The 12,325-nt window shown below is 38.7% G+C and overlaps 2 protein-coding genes across 3 annotated transcripts; both read left to right on the top strand.

Moving 5' to 3' along the window:
• LOC108992809 (probable serine/threonine-protein kinase PIX7) lies at positions 1-4,267 on the top strand. The gene is made up of 6 exons (XM_018967458.2): positions 1-520; positions 1,026-1,384; positions 1,478-1,613; positions 2,132-2,268; positions 2,347-2,470; positions 3,478-4,267. Exons 1-6 carry the CDS (start codon positions 331-333, stop codon positions 3,960-3,962), a joined length of 1,431 nt encoding a protein of 476 aa, XP_018823003.1. The 5' UTR covers positions 1-330; the 3' UTR covers positions 3,963-4,267.
• Positions 4,268-4,878: 611 nt separating this feature from the next.
• On the top strand, positions 4,879-11,226 carry LOC108992812 (hypersensitive-induced response protein 1-like). 2 transcript variants are annotated; one of them, XM_035689290.1, is made up of 6 exons: positions 4,879-5,048; positions 6,118-6,315; positions 6,677-6,801; positions 9,939-10,026; positions 10,124-10,220; positions 10,685-11,226. In XM_035689290.1, the coding sequence occupies exons 2-6, from the start codon at positions 6,127-6,129 to the stop codon at positions 11,053-11,055; spliced, it is 870 nt and encodes a 289-aa protein (XP_035545183.1). In that variant the 5' UTR covers positions 4,879-5,048; positions 6,118-6,126; the 3' UTR covers positions 11,056-11,226. The 2 variants fall into 2 exon arrangements, with proteins under 2 accessions (XP_035545183.1, XP_035545187.1); XM_035689294.1 differs by having other exon boundaries at positions 4,879-5,056.
• Positions 11,227-12,325: the final 1,099 nt, after the last annotated feature.

The following is a 12,325-nucleotide window of genomic DNA, read 5'->3' as shown; positions in this document are numbered from 1 at the left end:
CCCGACCTGCCCACTTTTTTGTTTCAAACTGCCCGTAGTTGGAACTCTTTCCCTCTATCTCAACTCTCAAGCACCCTTCTCTTTGACATGTCTTCTCTCTCTCTCTCTCTCTCAGGCCATTCCGACCAAATTTTACAACTGGGTCAGGGTGAGTTTTTCAGTTGTTCGGACTGATCTTTTCACATTGTTTTGCGGGTCATTGGTTTATGTCGCATTTGATGGATTTCTATGATTTGAAGTGAGGTACTTTGAAATGGGTTCTGCATGTGGTATGTGAAGATCTTCTGGATTTTCGGGGTATGAGGATTTGATTATAAGAGTGCGTGGAAGATGGCTTTGGAGGCTGGTGCAATTAAGAAGGAGGTGATTTTGGATGTGGGCAAGTCAAAAGGAAGGAATAAAAAAGATGGGGGAGAGACAGAGACTGGGTGTTGGGTGAGTACGGGCAGGTTTTTTGGGAGTTTCATATTTTCAAGAACAAAAGTTGATAGCTCTACCAGTGGCCCTGCTGCCCCTTTTGGTAATTCTATTTTTGCCTGATCTCGGTTGGTGGTATGTGCATAAGCATTTCTCTTGGAGTACTGATTTTAGTTTCGAATAGGACTTTTTTTCTTTTGTTTGCTGGATAAAGTGAAGATGCTTGATAACTTTTTTTGGATGTAGGGATATTGGTTTTGCCAATTTGTGGATGTAAAGAAGTATTAAACAAATAACTATAGGCCGTAAAGACGAGCATTTTTCAACCAGTTCCGCCTAATATTGCATTTTTGCAAGTGGTGGGAACTTTGCAGATTTTAATAAAACTATGTTGTTTAATCAGCAATAGTATTGGAAACAATTAGGCCCAGTTATGAAAAGTTTCCCCTTTTATCGTTTTCTTTGTGTTTGTCCCTCTGATATATGTATTTCTTTGGTCGTCCCTCCACATTCTTTGTTGGTGCATATTAACCTTTCTTTGATTTGGTTGCTTGATTGGGATTAGTAAATATTCAATCATTCATTTAGGTCTTTGTCTAAATAAGCAGAGAGTAATTCTACGAACGAGAAAAGCAGAGACCAACCAGTTGCTTCATTAGGGTCTTCTACGATCACTAGTAATACGGGAAGTACTTCATCCACGTCAAAATTGAGTATTTCTTCCACATTAAAATTCAGCGAGGAGCTGAATGTTGCTTCTAAACTTCGGAAGTTCACATTCAATGAGCTGAAGTTGGCAACGAGGAACTTTAGACCTGATAGTATTCTTGGTGAAGGTGGTTTTGGTTTTGTCTTTAAAGGTTGGGTTGAAGAGAATGGCACTGCTCCTGTGAAGCCTGGTACTGGACTTACAGTTGCTGTCAAAACCCTCAACCAAGATGGACATCAGGGTCATAAAGAGTGGCTTGTATAGTCCCCCTTACTCTCTCTCTCTCTCTCATATATTAATTGACTTTTTTTCTTTCATCTCCATTAACGTTCCTTTTTATTTGCATGACAGGCTGAAATTGATTTGCTTGGTCACCTAAGCCATCCTAATTTGGTTAGATTGATAGGATTCTGCATTGAAGATGATCAACGGTTGTTAGTTTACGAGTTTATGCCTCGTGGAAGTTTGGAGAACCACCTTTTCAGAAGTACGCAACAAATCCATTATTTTCTTAATTATGCTTCCAGATCAGACATGATTTAAATTGAAGTTTGTGGAGAACTAGCTCATAATGTAGTTGCATTTAATTGTCAGTGGCAACATTTTGTGATGGAATTTATCCTTCCATTACAAACACTATATTTGTGATTAACTGTTCGCTGATGATCTATTTAAACATGAAGTTAGAGAAAAAAGGAAAAAAAAATTCCAATTGCAAGTTTATATACTATCTAATGTATGATTTAGTGAAAGTTTGTTCCTTTTGAAACAAGTATTTTCTTTTTTTTAGATGTATATATAAGTGGGTTAGTCATATCAGTCACCCTCAGCTTAAGAAGGCTTGATTTGTCCGCTTCCGCTCTGGCCTAGTTGAGAAAACTGATCCTATCCTCTATTTGTAGTAATTGCATTAATGGGGGGGACAGTAGATATGGTGCTCTTGACAGTTTGTATTTTCTACTCCTGATTTTTAATGCCTGGCAACAACCGTGTAAAATGCCACAGGATCCCTGCCTCTTCCTTGGTCTATCCGAATAAAAATTGCATTTGGCGCTGCAAAGGGCCTTGCCTTTCTTCATGAAGAAGCTCAACGGCCCATCATTTACCGCGATTTCAAAACATCTAATATTTTACTAGACACGGTATGTGACTAAAACTATGCAATAGCATTGTACCCTGTATTGCTATTCTGTTCTGAAAAAAATAAAATGTAATTTAAGGAATACAATGCCAAGCTCTCGGATTTTGGACTTGCCAAAGATGGTCCTGCGGGTGACAGAACTCATGTATCAACACGAGTTATGGGAACTTATGGCTATGCAGCCCCAGAGTATGTCTTGACTGGTGAGTGTGATTACAATAAGTAGCTTGACAATACTTGGCACTACAGTGAGGATGATATGGTGTCTGTCATATATGAGGATATATGGAACTGAAAATATTTTATTTCATTTTATATTATATATTGTTACCAATTTTGAAAGCATTAAGTAAATGCCATTTAGTCAATCTATTCTTGTTGACTATTTTCATATGCTCACTGGACAATGATATCTGGTTTTGGCCTTGGTCTTCCACCTATTTCATGTTGTATGGGTGATGCCCCCAAAGGGTAGTAGAGCTATTGGCTTATTGGAGAAGTCAGAAGGTTGGTCCATGCAGCATTGAACTTTGGCGGATGGTTACTTTATGCATGATGTGGTGCATGTGGAAGGAATGGAATGTGTGCAACTTTGAAGATTCTAAGAAGACGGTGGATGAGCTTAGATCCATTGTACTAAAGAAACTTTGTGTTTGGATGTCAGCTCAGTATAGTCCTCATTTTTTCTATTTATCTAGACTTCATTACTTCTTGTTCTCCTTCAGCTCGTTGACCAGCTGCTTCTCTTGTATGCATTCGGTGTACTTGAGCTGCGTCTTTCTGTGCTTTCAATCAAGAAGACTTGAATAAAAAAAGCAGGAGAAAAGAAACACAGAGGAGATATAGGTCTGTTGATATATCAATATGGTGCAATGCGTTCTTAAGTTTCTCTGGTTTGTACACGGTAAACAGTTTATCTTTTAATACGTGCTGTTGTGTTTATTGAAGATTTTAAGCAGTGCAGTTCCTGGACGAATTACCTCTAAAAGCAGTTTCAACTTCTTAAGGGCTGATTTACTCCTTTTTTTCCCTGCTAAGCAAGAGTTGGATTACTTTACCAATATAAATCAGACAGTACATTTCTACTTTCAGACCTGGTCATATTTCTTATTTTTATGCACATTGAGGTTTTAAAATCGTGTTGCTGTCATAGATTCTGCCTAAAGATATGTCCTGATGAAGCTTAAATCTTATATGGTTCTTGCTTTAGGACATCTGTCATCAAAGAGTGACGTCTACAGCTTTGGAGTTGTCCTACTTGAACTGATGACTGGCAGGAGATCCATGGACAAAAGAAGACCAAATGGAGAGCAAAGCCTTGTCGGATGGGCACGACCATTTCTTGGAGACAAGAAGAAGTTGTACCAGCTAATAGATCCTCGCCTTGAAGGTCACTTCTCGGTCAAAGGAGCTGAGAAAGCTGCCCAGCTAGCCGTCCGCTGCCTTGGCCGAGACCCGAAAGCCAGACCTATGATGAGTGAGGTTGTTGAGGCCCTAAAGCTTCTGCCAAACCTCAAGGACATGGCCAGCTCTTCCACTTTCTTCAAGGCCATGCAAGTTGATAGTGCAAGGTCCAACCCAAATGCTTCAAATGGAATTGGAATGCAGGCAGCATCCAAACAGAGGAATGGACATCCAACTTCTCCATACCCTCATCCTCTCCAATCACCAAAACCAAATGTTAAGGAATCATAGAATCTGCTTTTTTCTCTTGGTAATGATATACATCTTGAATTTGTATATTCGATGAACCTCCCTAGGGCATCTTTGATTCTATGATATGTAGGGTCTATCTGTGATGCCTCTTGAACCATAGAAATGATTGGCATTGGCTGTATCAATACAAGTAATGGGTCACATTAAATCAATGCCGAATGATGCTTCACGGTGTGTCAAAGACCTCATGGGGATAGGATTGAAACCACTCTCTTTGTTGAAAACTAGGATCATCAATGTTCATAATTTGAAGCACGAATACTTTCTAGATACAGATCGTTGAATGCAACAGGTTCCCAAATGTGTTCCTCTTTGCAATATATGGAGAGACAGGGTCACAGAACTTGAACCATGAAGTCCAAACCATTGGCATTTGCTGGGGGGGAGTGATGATAGACTGACCCATATATCAAGTGTAGCCAGCCATTCAGTCATGAGTCATGACAAATCAATGCATATAACCAACCATGCTAGTTGCCTGAGAAATTTGTAAGAAACTCTCAACCGCCCTTCTTGTTAAATTCACTCTTCTCTTTGAGGGAAACCGGGGACCATACGAGTTTTATAATATAATCTCAACAACCAAATTATTTCGTGACAGATCCTCAATCTGTCATGAATCATGGGTAGCCAGCAATGAGTTGGCTCGAGGGAAAGGAGAACAATGCAATTTTTAAGGAATGAAAGATGATAAAATTATTTTATTTTCAAGTCAATAATTAATATATAGAATATATTATCCACGTCATTTTTAAATAATGTTGTGATAAGATTGAAGTAAGGTGTGATAGCCACGTGATAATCTTTCTGTAATAGGTCCGTGGGATCCACCAAGGACAATATCGTCACACTAAAAAAAATCGCCGTTGCCATTTTAACCGCGCGGGCAGCCACACCAAAGCGAAGCATTACAAGGAATAACGGAATTGGCAAGCAACGAGAGGAACCACTCTGGTCCTCTCTCAGATTCTCGATATAGTACATAGAAGCAGCATTTGAGACCATAATATAAAGCTTGGAAAGGATAGGTCTCTCTCTCCCTCTCTCTTCGCGGTGAGCTGCAAGGTATAGCTGTAATTCTCTCAACTTTCACTTCGTGTTTGGTTCTGGAAAATCGTAGAATATGCAGATGAAATTTACGAATAGTCACCTTCAATTTTGGCCTCATGCTAGTTATCTCAGCAACCATTAATTCTAAAAGACTATTTTTGACTTGTCTTGATTTCTCTGTTATATAGTCTGTGTACGTATGTGTGTGTATTTAATTATTTGAATATAGGTAATCATTGTTAATCTAATATCGGATTAATATAAATCAATCTATGATTTTTGTGCAGTAAATAGTAGCTAATGCTAAAAAATAATGATTTTTTTAGCAGATTCAAAAGGACATTGCGAATCAAATTGTTATCTAGGAGTCATAGATTCTTTTCTTTTGTTTAAGCTGTGATGTCAGCATACCAGATTCACTAGAACTTTCCTTTATTGTATTTTTTTCCGAACGTTTATTCAGTCATTCGACTGAAGTTTAGGAGAATATTGGATTGGATTTTTCATCCAAACTTCCTTTACGTGGAAACAGTTTTAATTGCATTTCTTTGTTTATGTCAAAAATACAGTAGAGTATTTGTAGGATCTAAGTAATGCATCCTCATCTTTACAATAGCATTTGTAGTTTTTAAAATAATGCATCTTTTCTATAATATCTTGGAGTAATTTCGCTTTAAATTTTTGAAAGCCAGACTTTCTGGAGCAAGGACTAGTATCGAACATTATTAGCATTTCATAGAACTTTTTTCTAAAATTTTTTAATTCATGTCTCTTTGCTTTTAGCTAGGTTTTTGTTTTGTTTTTCTTTTTTTGTTCTTCTTTAGTGAAACTGGAGTTTAAGCCCTTAGTCTGTTTCTCCACTCCTCCTATGATGTAAAAGTATAACTAGAAATTTTAGTCTCAAATCATATATAAAAATAAGATTGAGAGATTAGATATTGTAATATAAAAAGGTAGCATGATTTGGTTTGGATACCCCAGGAAGTTACAAAATTTTCTTGATTTTCTTAATCCAGAATGTGATATTGGGTTAGTGCTCTTTAGGTGTATGAATTATAACTCCTTTTGTAAGTTGTACTTGTAGAATTGAAGTATGGGGCAAGCATTGGGTTGCCTTCAAGTGGACCAGTCAAATGTAATTGTCAGGGAACACTTCGGAAAGTTTGATGATGTGCTTGAGCCAGGGTGTCATTGCTTGCCTTGGTGTCTAGGATACCGGGTAGCAGGTGGGCTCTCACTGCGTGTGCAACAACTTGATGTGCGATGTGAGACGAAAACTAAGGTAACTTCTATACTTACACTTTCCTGAAATGATGTGATTTGAATCTCATGTACATCCTCGTCTGATTGTGTATTTTTGTTATTTATTTTTTGATTAAAATTGAAGTTTTATCTACCATACAGGAATGTTGATATCCTAAGATATGAAAAAGGAAGTAGTAGTTTTGGTTCAAATCTCTAACTATTGTCTCAATGGTTGGCATTTTGCATTTAGTTTACACCTGTCTTGCCTCCTAAACTTCAATTTGAATAAGACTTGGTTACTTATTATATAGGGGAGATATGTTATCATGTCAATTCCTCTTCCTCATAAATTTGGAGAACTTAATCTCATTTATTGTTGCTTAATGTTGGATTTTCAGGATAATGTCTTTGTCAATGTGGTTGCATCTGTCCAATACCATGCCATTGCTGAAAAAGCAGCTGATGCTTTCTATAGGCTTTCCAATACCAGGGCGCAGATCCAATCCTATGTTTTTGATGGTATGTAAAGCACTGTTCAGTGCATCAGAAATTGCAGTTATTGGAGGAGAAAAAAGGAAAAGAAACTGCACAGTTTTGGGCTGCAAAAAATCTTGCGAATTGTCTGCTCTCAGTTTTTCTTTAAAGCTAGCTACCTTTAATGTGAAGAGATTACTGTTGGATGGTTGGTAGATATTTCTGCATTTACTACTCTTGCTGCTAATGTACTTCTTTTCTTCAGTTGCGAATTTACTTCTTTTCTTTAAAGCTAGCTACCTTTAATGCGAATTGTGGCTCGTATGACTAGTTTGCTCCCTAGAATGATATCGAAGGAGCAAGGGGCTTTTATTCCAGGCCGCAGTATCTTTGAGAATATCAGCTTAACTCAGGAAATGGTCCACTCTATTCATAGGAAATCCATTGGGGGCAATGTTCTGGTTAAGCTTGACATGTCTAAGGCTTATGATCGAGTAGACTGGAATTTTTTATTACATGTTCTGTTTAGCTTTGGGTTCTCTCCTAATGTTTGTGACCTGATTAACTCTTGTATATCCTCACCGTGGTACTCTGTCATGATGAATGGGACCCCCATGGGTTTCTTTAAGGGAAAGCGAGGCCTAAGGCAAGGTGACCCCTTATCGCCTTACCTTTTCATAATAATGCAAGAGGTGTTCTCTCGTCTCCTTAAGAATTCCTTTGAGACAGGTAAAATTGGTCAATTTGTTCAAGCTAGAGGGACCCCGATTATCTCTCACCTTATGTATGCAGATGATATAGTTATCTTTGCAAATGGTGGAAAAAGAAGTATGAGAGCTTTGATGGAAGTTTTGAACAAATATGAGGAGTGGACTGGTCAAGTGCTCAGTAAAGAGAAGAGTGCTATTTTTTTCTCTAAGAAAATTTCTGTCTCTAGGAAACATGCTCTTCTCTGCTCTACTGGGTTTACCGAGGGTTCTTTTCCTTTTAAGTACCTGGGGGTGCCTATTGTGGATGGTAGGCTAAAGGCTTGCGATTTTGGCGACTTACTGGGCAAAGTGAACAAGAAGATTGCAGGATGGAAGATGAAGATTCTCTCTGCTGGTGGTAGAACTATTCTGCTGCGTCATGTTTTATCTAGCATGGCCACCCACCTGCTGGCGGTTTTAGATGTCCCTAAAGTGGTGATACGTAGCCTGAATAAACTCATAAGCTCTTTCTTTTGGGGTGAATCGGGAGGCAAGAGTAGGAGGAAATGGATTTCTTGGAAACACATATGTACGCCTACGGACGAAGGTGGTTTGGGTATTAGGGACTTTGGGGATGTTCAGAGAGCCTTACACATGAAACTTGCCTGGATCTTATTAAGGGCAACTCTCTTTGGGCGGAATTTTTTAGAGGTAAATATGTTAAAGGAAATCACTTATCCCTCCTTGAGCCTACTAAAGGGACCCGCTTTTGGAAATCTATTGTCCGTAGTATTCCGGAGGTGATGAATAGCTCCAAATGGATTGTGAAGGAAGGTAATATCTCCTTTTGGTATGACAATTGGGACAACGAAGGCCCTCTCTATGCTCAATTTCCTGTGACTGAACAACCTTTGATTAAGATAAATGAGTGCCGTATTGAGAATGGGTGGGATATTTCTCTTCTGAACAGATTAGTGGGCCATCAGAAAGCCAATGATCTGTATGAGTTTTTTGCTAGACAGAAGGAGGGTGAAGATGTGCTTGTTTGGTTGAAGGATAATGAAGGCAATTTTACTACTAAGAGTGCCTGGGACTGTATAAGGGTTCGGGCGCCCCCTTTACCCTGGGCTCAGTGGATATGGCATACTAATCTTCCCAAGAAGATTTCTATCATGATGTGGAAGGCTACTAATAACTGCCTCAGTGTTGACAAGAATATTAGTATGGTGGGTGTTTCAATGGCCTCTAAATGTAATTGCTGTCAAAAGGGTCATACTGAGGACCTGAACCATGTGCTCTGCACGGGAGATTTCGCTAGACAAATTTGGCGTCTAGCGGCCACTCATCTAGGGGTTCATATGGCCCCTTTCTACACTTGGAAGGATCAAACTAATTTTTGGTTTCGTTGTGCGGGTAAGTCTTCACAGGTTAGAACCATATTTGGCCTTCTGCCCTCCATTATTTCCTGGAAACTTTGGGAGAGGCGCTGTAAAGCCCGATATGAAGATAAGGCTCACTCAAAAGAGTCGGTTTGGCACGCTATTAAAATTTGGCTCCAGCGCATCATGGACCAGATCATGAAAGTGAGTTCTCTTTCCGCCCAGGACATGAATATTTTGCATAGACTGGAAATTCCAGTCTTGTTCCCTAAGCCCAAGAGGGTCCGGGTGGTAAAATGGCACCGGCCCCCTCGGGGCTGGGTAAAACTCAATACCGATGGAAGTAGTTTCGGGAACCCTGGAACCTCTGGTGCTGGGGGTGTTATTCGGGATGAGGATGGTAGATTACTTCTGGCTTACTCTGTTCCATTGGGTTTAGGTACCAATAATTTTGCAGAACTCAGCAGCTTATTGGAAGGTGTTCGCAGATGTCACGCGCTTGGATTTTATCGTGTTCAAATAGAGACTGACTCCCAACTGGTGGTCAATTGGATTGTTAAGAATAAGTGCCCCATTTGGTATTTAGAAGACTTTTGGGAAGATTTACAAGGACATCTTAATAGCCTGGAGTATACAGTAACACACATTTTTCGTGAAGGCAATGTCGTGGCTGACTTTCTAGCTAAGTGTGGGGCTGAAGGTTTGAACTCTGATTGGTCTGATATTCACATGTTGCCTAGCCTGTTAAGGGGTCTTCTCCGCATGGACAAATTGGGTATGCCCTACCTGAGGATATCATGAGCCTCTTGCCAGGTTTGTTTTGTGTTTTTTGCTTGTCTAATTTTGATATCTTGGTATTTGCGTCTCTTTGTTCTTGTTTTCTTGGTTTTTTGCAGGTTTCCCTCTTTGGCTTTTTCGGAAGTAGGTTATATATATTTCTTTAGGCTTGTACCCTATATAGTTACACTTGTTTTGATGCTTGGGTACTCTTTTTCTAGATTTAGGTTTTTGTACCTCCCAAGTGTCGTGATTGTAACCACGGTTTTCCTCCGCCAAAAGTGAGGGCAATCAATAAAATTGGGGCTCCGTCCTCTTTTAAAAAAAAAAAAAAAAAAAAAAAGGGCAAGTGTCCCAAAATTAAACTTGGATGCTGTCTTTGAGCAGAAGAATGACATAGCAAAAGCTGTGGAAGAGGAGCTGGAAAAGGTGACATAATTTTCTACTATTAGAAGAGAGTGCATGAACTGTTGTAAATAAGGTATACCAGAACTCACATTTGGAAACTTCCATTTGTACTTAACAGGCTATGTCTACCTATGGGTTTGAAATTGTCCAGACCCTTATTGTGGATATTGAGCCAGATGTTCAAGTGAAGAGAGCAATGAACGAAATAAATGCAGGTAGTTTTTGTAAATTGTTTATAAGAAGGATTCCCCTTTGTAGTTGTGCATGTAATCCTGCGCAGGGTTCATGCACCAGAACAATTTATGTACTTCTATACATGTTGTATCTAGAACTCTTGTCATGTTATATGCATGAGGAAGTATGACAGATGAGTTTTCCCACAACAAATTTTGGTTGCATTTTCTTCATTATTACTCCCAGCTGTGAAGTATCACTCCATACACCCTTGGCTTGAGATAGTTTTGGTTCGGTAGCAATTTGATCATGTGCAATATCTATCCTATGGTCATACTGAAAAAAATTACTTCTAATTATAAGGTACTCATAAATTCCATATAGTTTCCAATTCTCTATTTGGTTGCATTACTTCATGTTTAATTATGTAGTGGCTTAGCTCAGAAAAATAAAATTTGTGTAGTGGCTGAATCCTTATACAATGCATTTCACCTGTGTTACACAGCTGCTAGAATGAGGTTGGCAGCTAATGAGAAGGCGGAAGCCGAGAAAATATTACAGATAAAGAAAGCTGAAGGAGAAGCAGAGTCCAAATACTTGTCAGGGCTGGGCATAGCTCGCCAGCGGCAGGCAATTGTTGATGGGCTGAGGGAGAGCGTACTTGCCTTCTCTGAGAATGTGCCTGGAACAACTCCTAAGGATGTCATGGACATGGTGCTAGTGACTCAATACTTTGACACTATGAAGGAGATCGGGGCATCCTCCAAGTCCTCCTCTGTTTTCATCCCGCATGGGCCTGGTGCTGTGAGAGACGTTACTGCACAAATTCGAGAGGGTCTTCTTCAGGCCCGTCCTGTCCAAGACTCTTCAGATTAATATACTACGCTTTGGTTTAGACTTTCTCAACCTGATCGCCTATTAATGATTGGAGGATATTGTACGTGTATAAAAATAAATATAAAAATAAAAGTGCTGAATGATATTGTAGAACTGCGTGTAATTAGTCACGATGCAAGTTGAATAGGTAGTGTATTCTTTCACTCTGAATGTTCCTCTTGCAAGGAAAATACACTTCCACCCTGTGAGTAACACATGTTTTATATCTTACACTCAAAATCACTAATATTACACATTATTAAATAATAAAAATTACAATATGCACAATCAATTAAGATTCGATGATGAAGATTTTGTCAAATCACTTATTTTGTACCAATCTCAACTACAACAAGGCAATGGATGTTTTTAAAGACAAATCTGTTAGACAAGTCATGTTAAATGGTCATGGCCAAAAGAGCTGGTAAGTGGCGTAACAATCAGAAATAATAAGACTTAACGTTATTATGCTCCCTAATTTATACAATTTACTTTATCTTATTGATGTGGCACCACAATATAGTGTCATGTGGCTTATTAAAAAAATTTAAATATATATATATTCAAAACAAGATGACTCCCTAAAACACAGAGTAAAATTAAAACTTTAGATTCATTTTACCCTTTTACGTTTGTGTTTTAAAATCTTTTTAATAAACCACGTGGCACCATATTGTATTGTCACATCAAGAGATATAGCGAGTAGTATAAATTAGGTAACATTTTTCAAGTAGTAAAAAAAAAAAAAATAATAGTAATAATAATAAGGGAATAAATTACAACATTGCAATTTGCAACGTGCAATGACAGAATAGAGAGAGGGGGGGAATAACAACCAAAAAACAACAACAATAATAACAACAACAATAATAATAATAATAATAATAATAATAAGGGAATAAAAGACAGCATTGCAATGACAGCATATTCTCTATATCATGAAGTGCAAATGGGGGGTAGGATGCAAGTGCTGCTTAAATTCATTCCAATTCTTCAAAGTGAAAAACAAAAGAATAGAGAGTGGGGTTGTTGAGCGAAATTGGTTACAGGTCCCAAGTTCACTCACCTTTGTTTCGGTCTCCCAGAGAACCCACCCAGAAACATACCGGGGACCCACAATGCCACTTACCAGTTCTGTCGGCCATGCCCCACAATGCCACTTGATCTTGTCTAACAAATTGTTGCCTTTCAGATGCCTCTCATTCAATTTAATATTGCTAAAAATAAGTGATGTGAACACAATCATGATCATCGAATCTTAATAGATAAC

This window comes from Juglans regia, chromosome 1 (assembly GCF_001411555.2).
Source record: "Juglans regia cultivar Chandler chromosome 1, Walnut 2.0, whole genome shotgun sequence".
NCBI lineage: Eukaryota > Viridiplantae > Streptophyta > Magnoliopsida > Fagales > Juglandaceae > Juglans > Juglans regia.
Note: the sequence above shows the minus strand (reverse complement) of the source record. Positions and strands in the feature narration are given on the sequence as shown.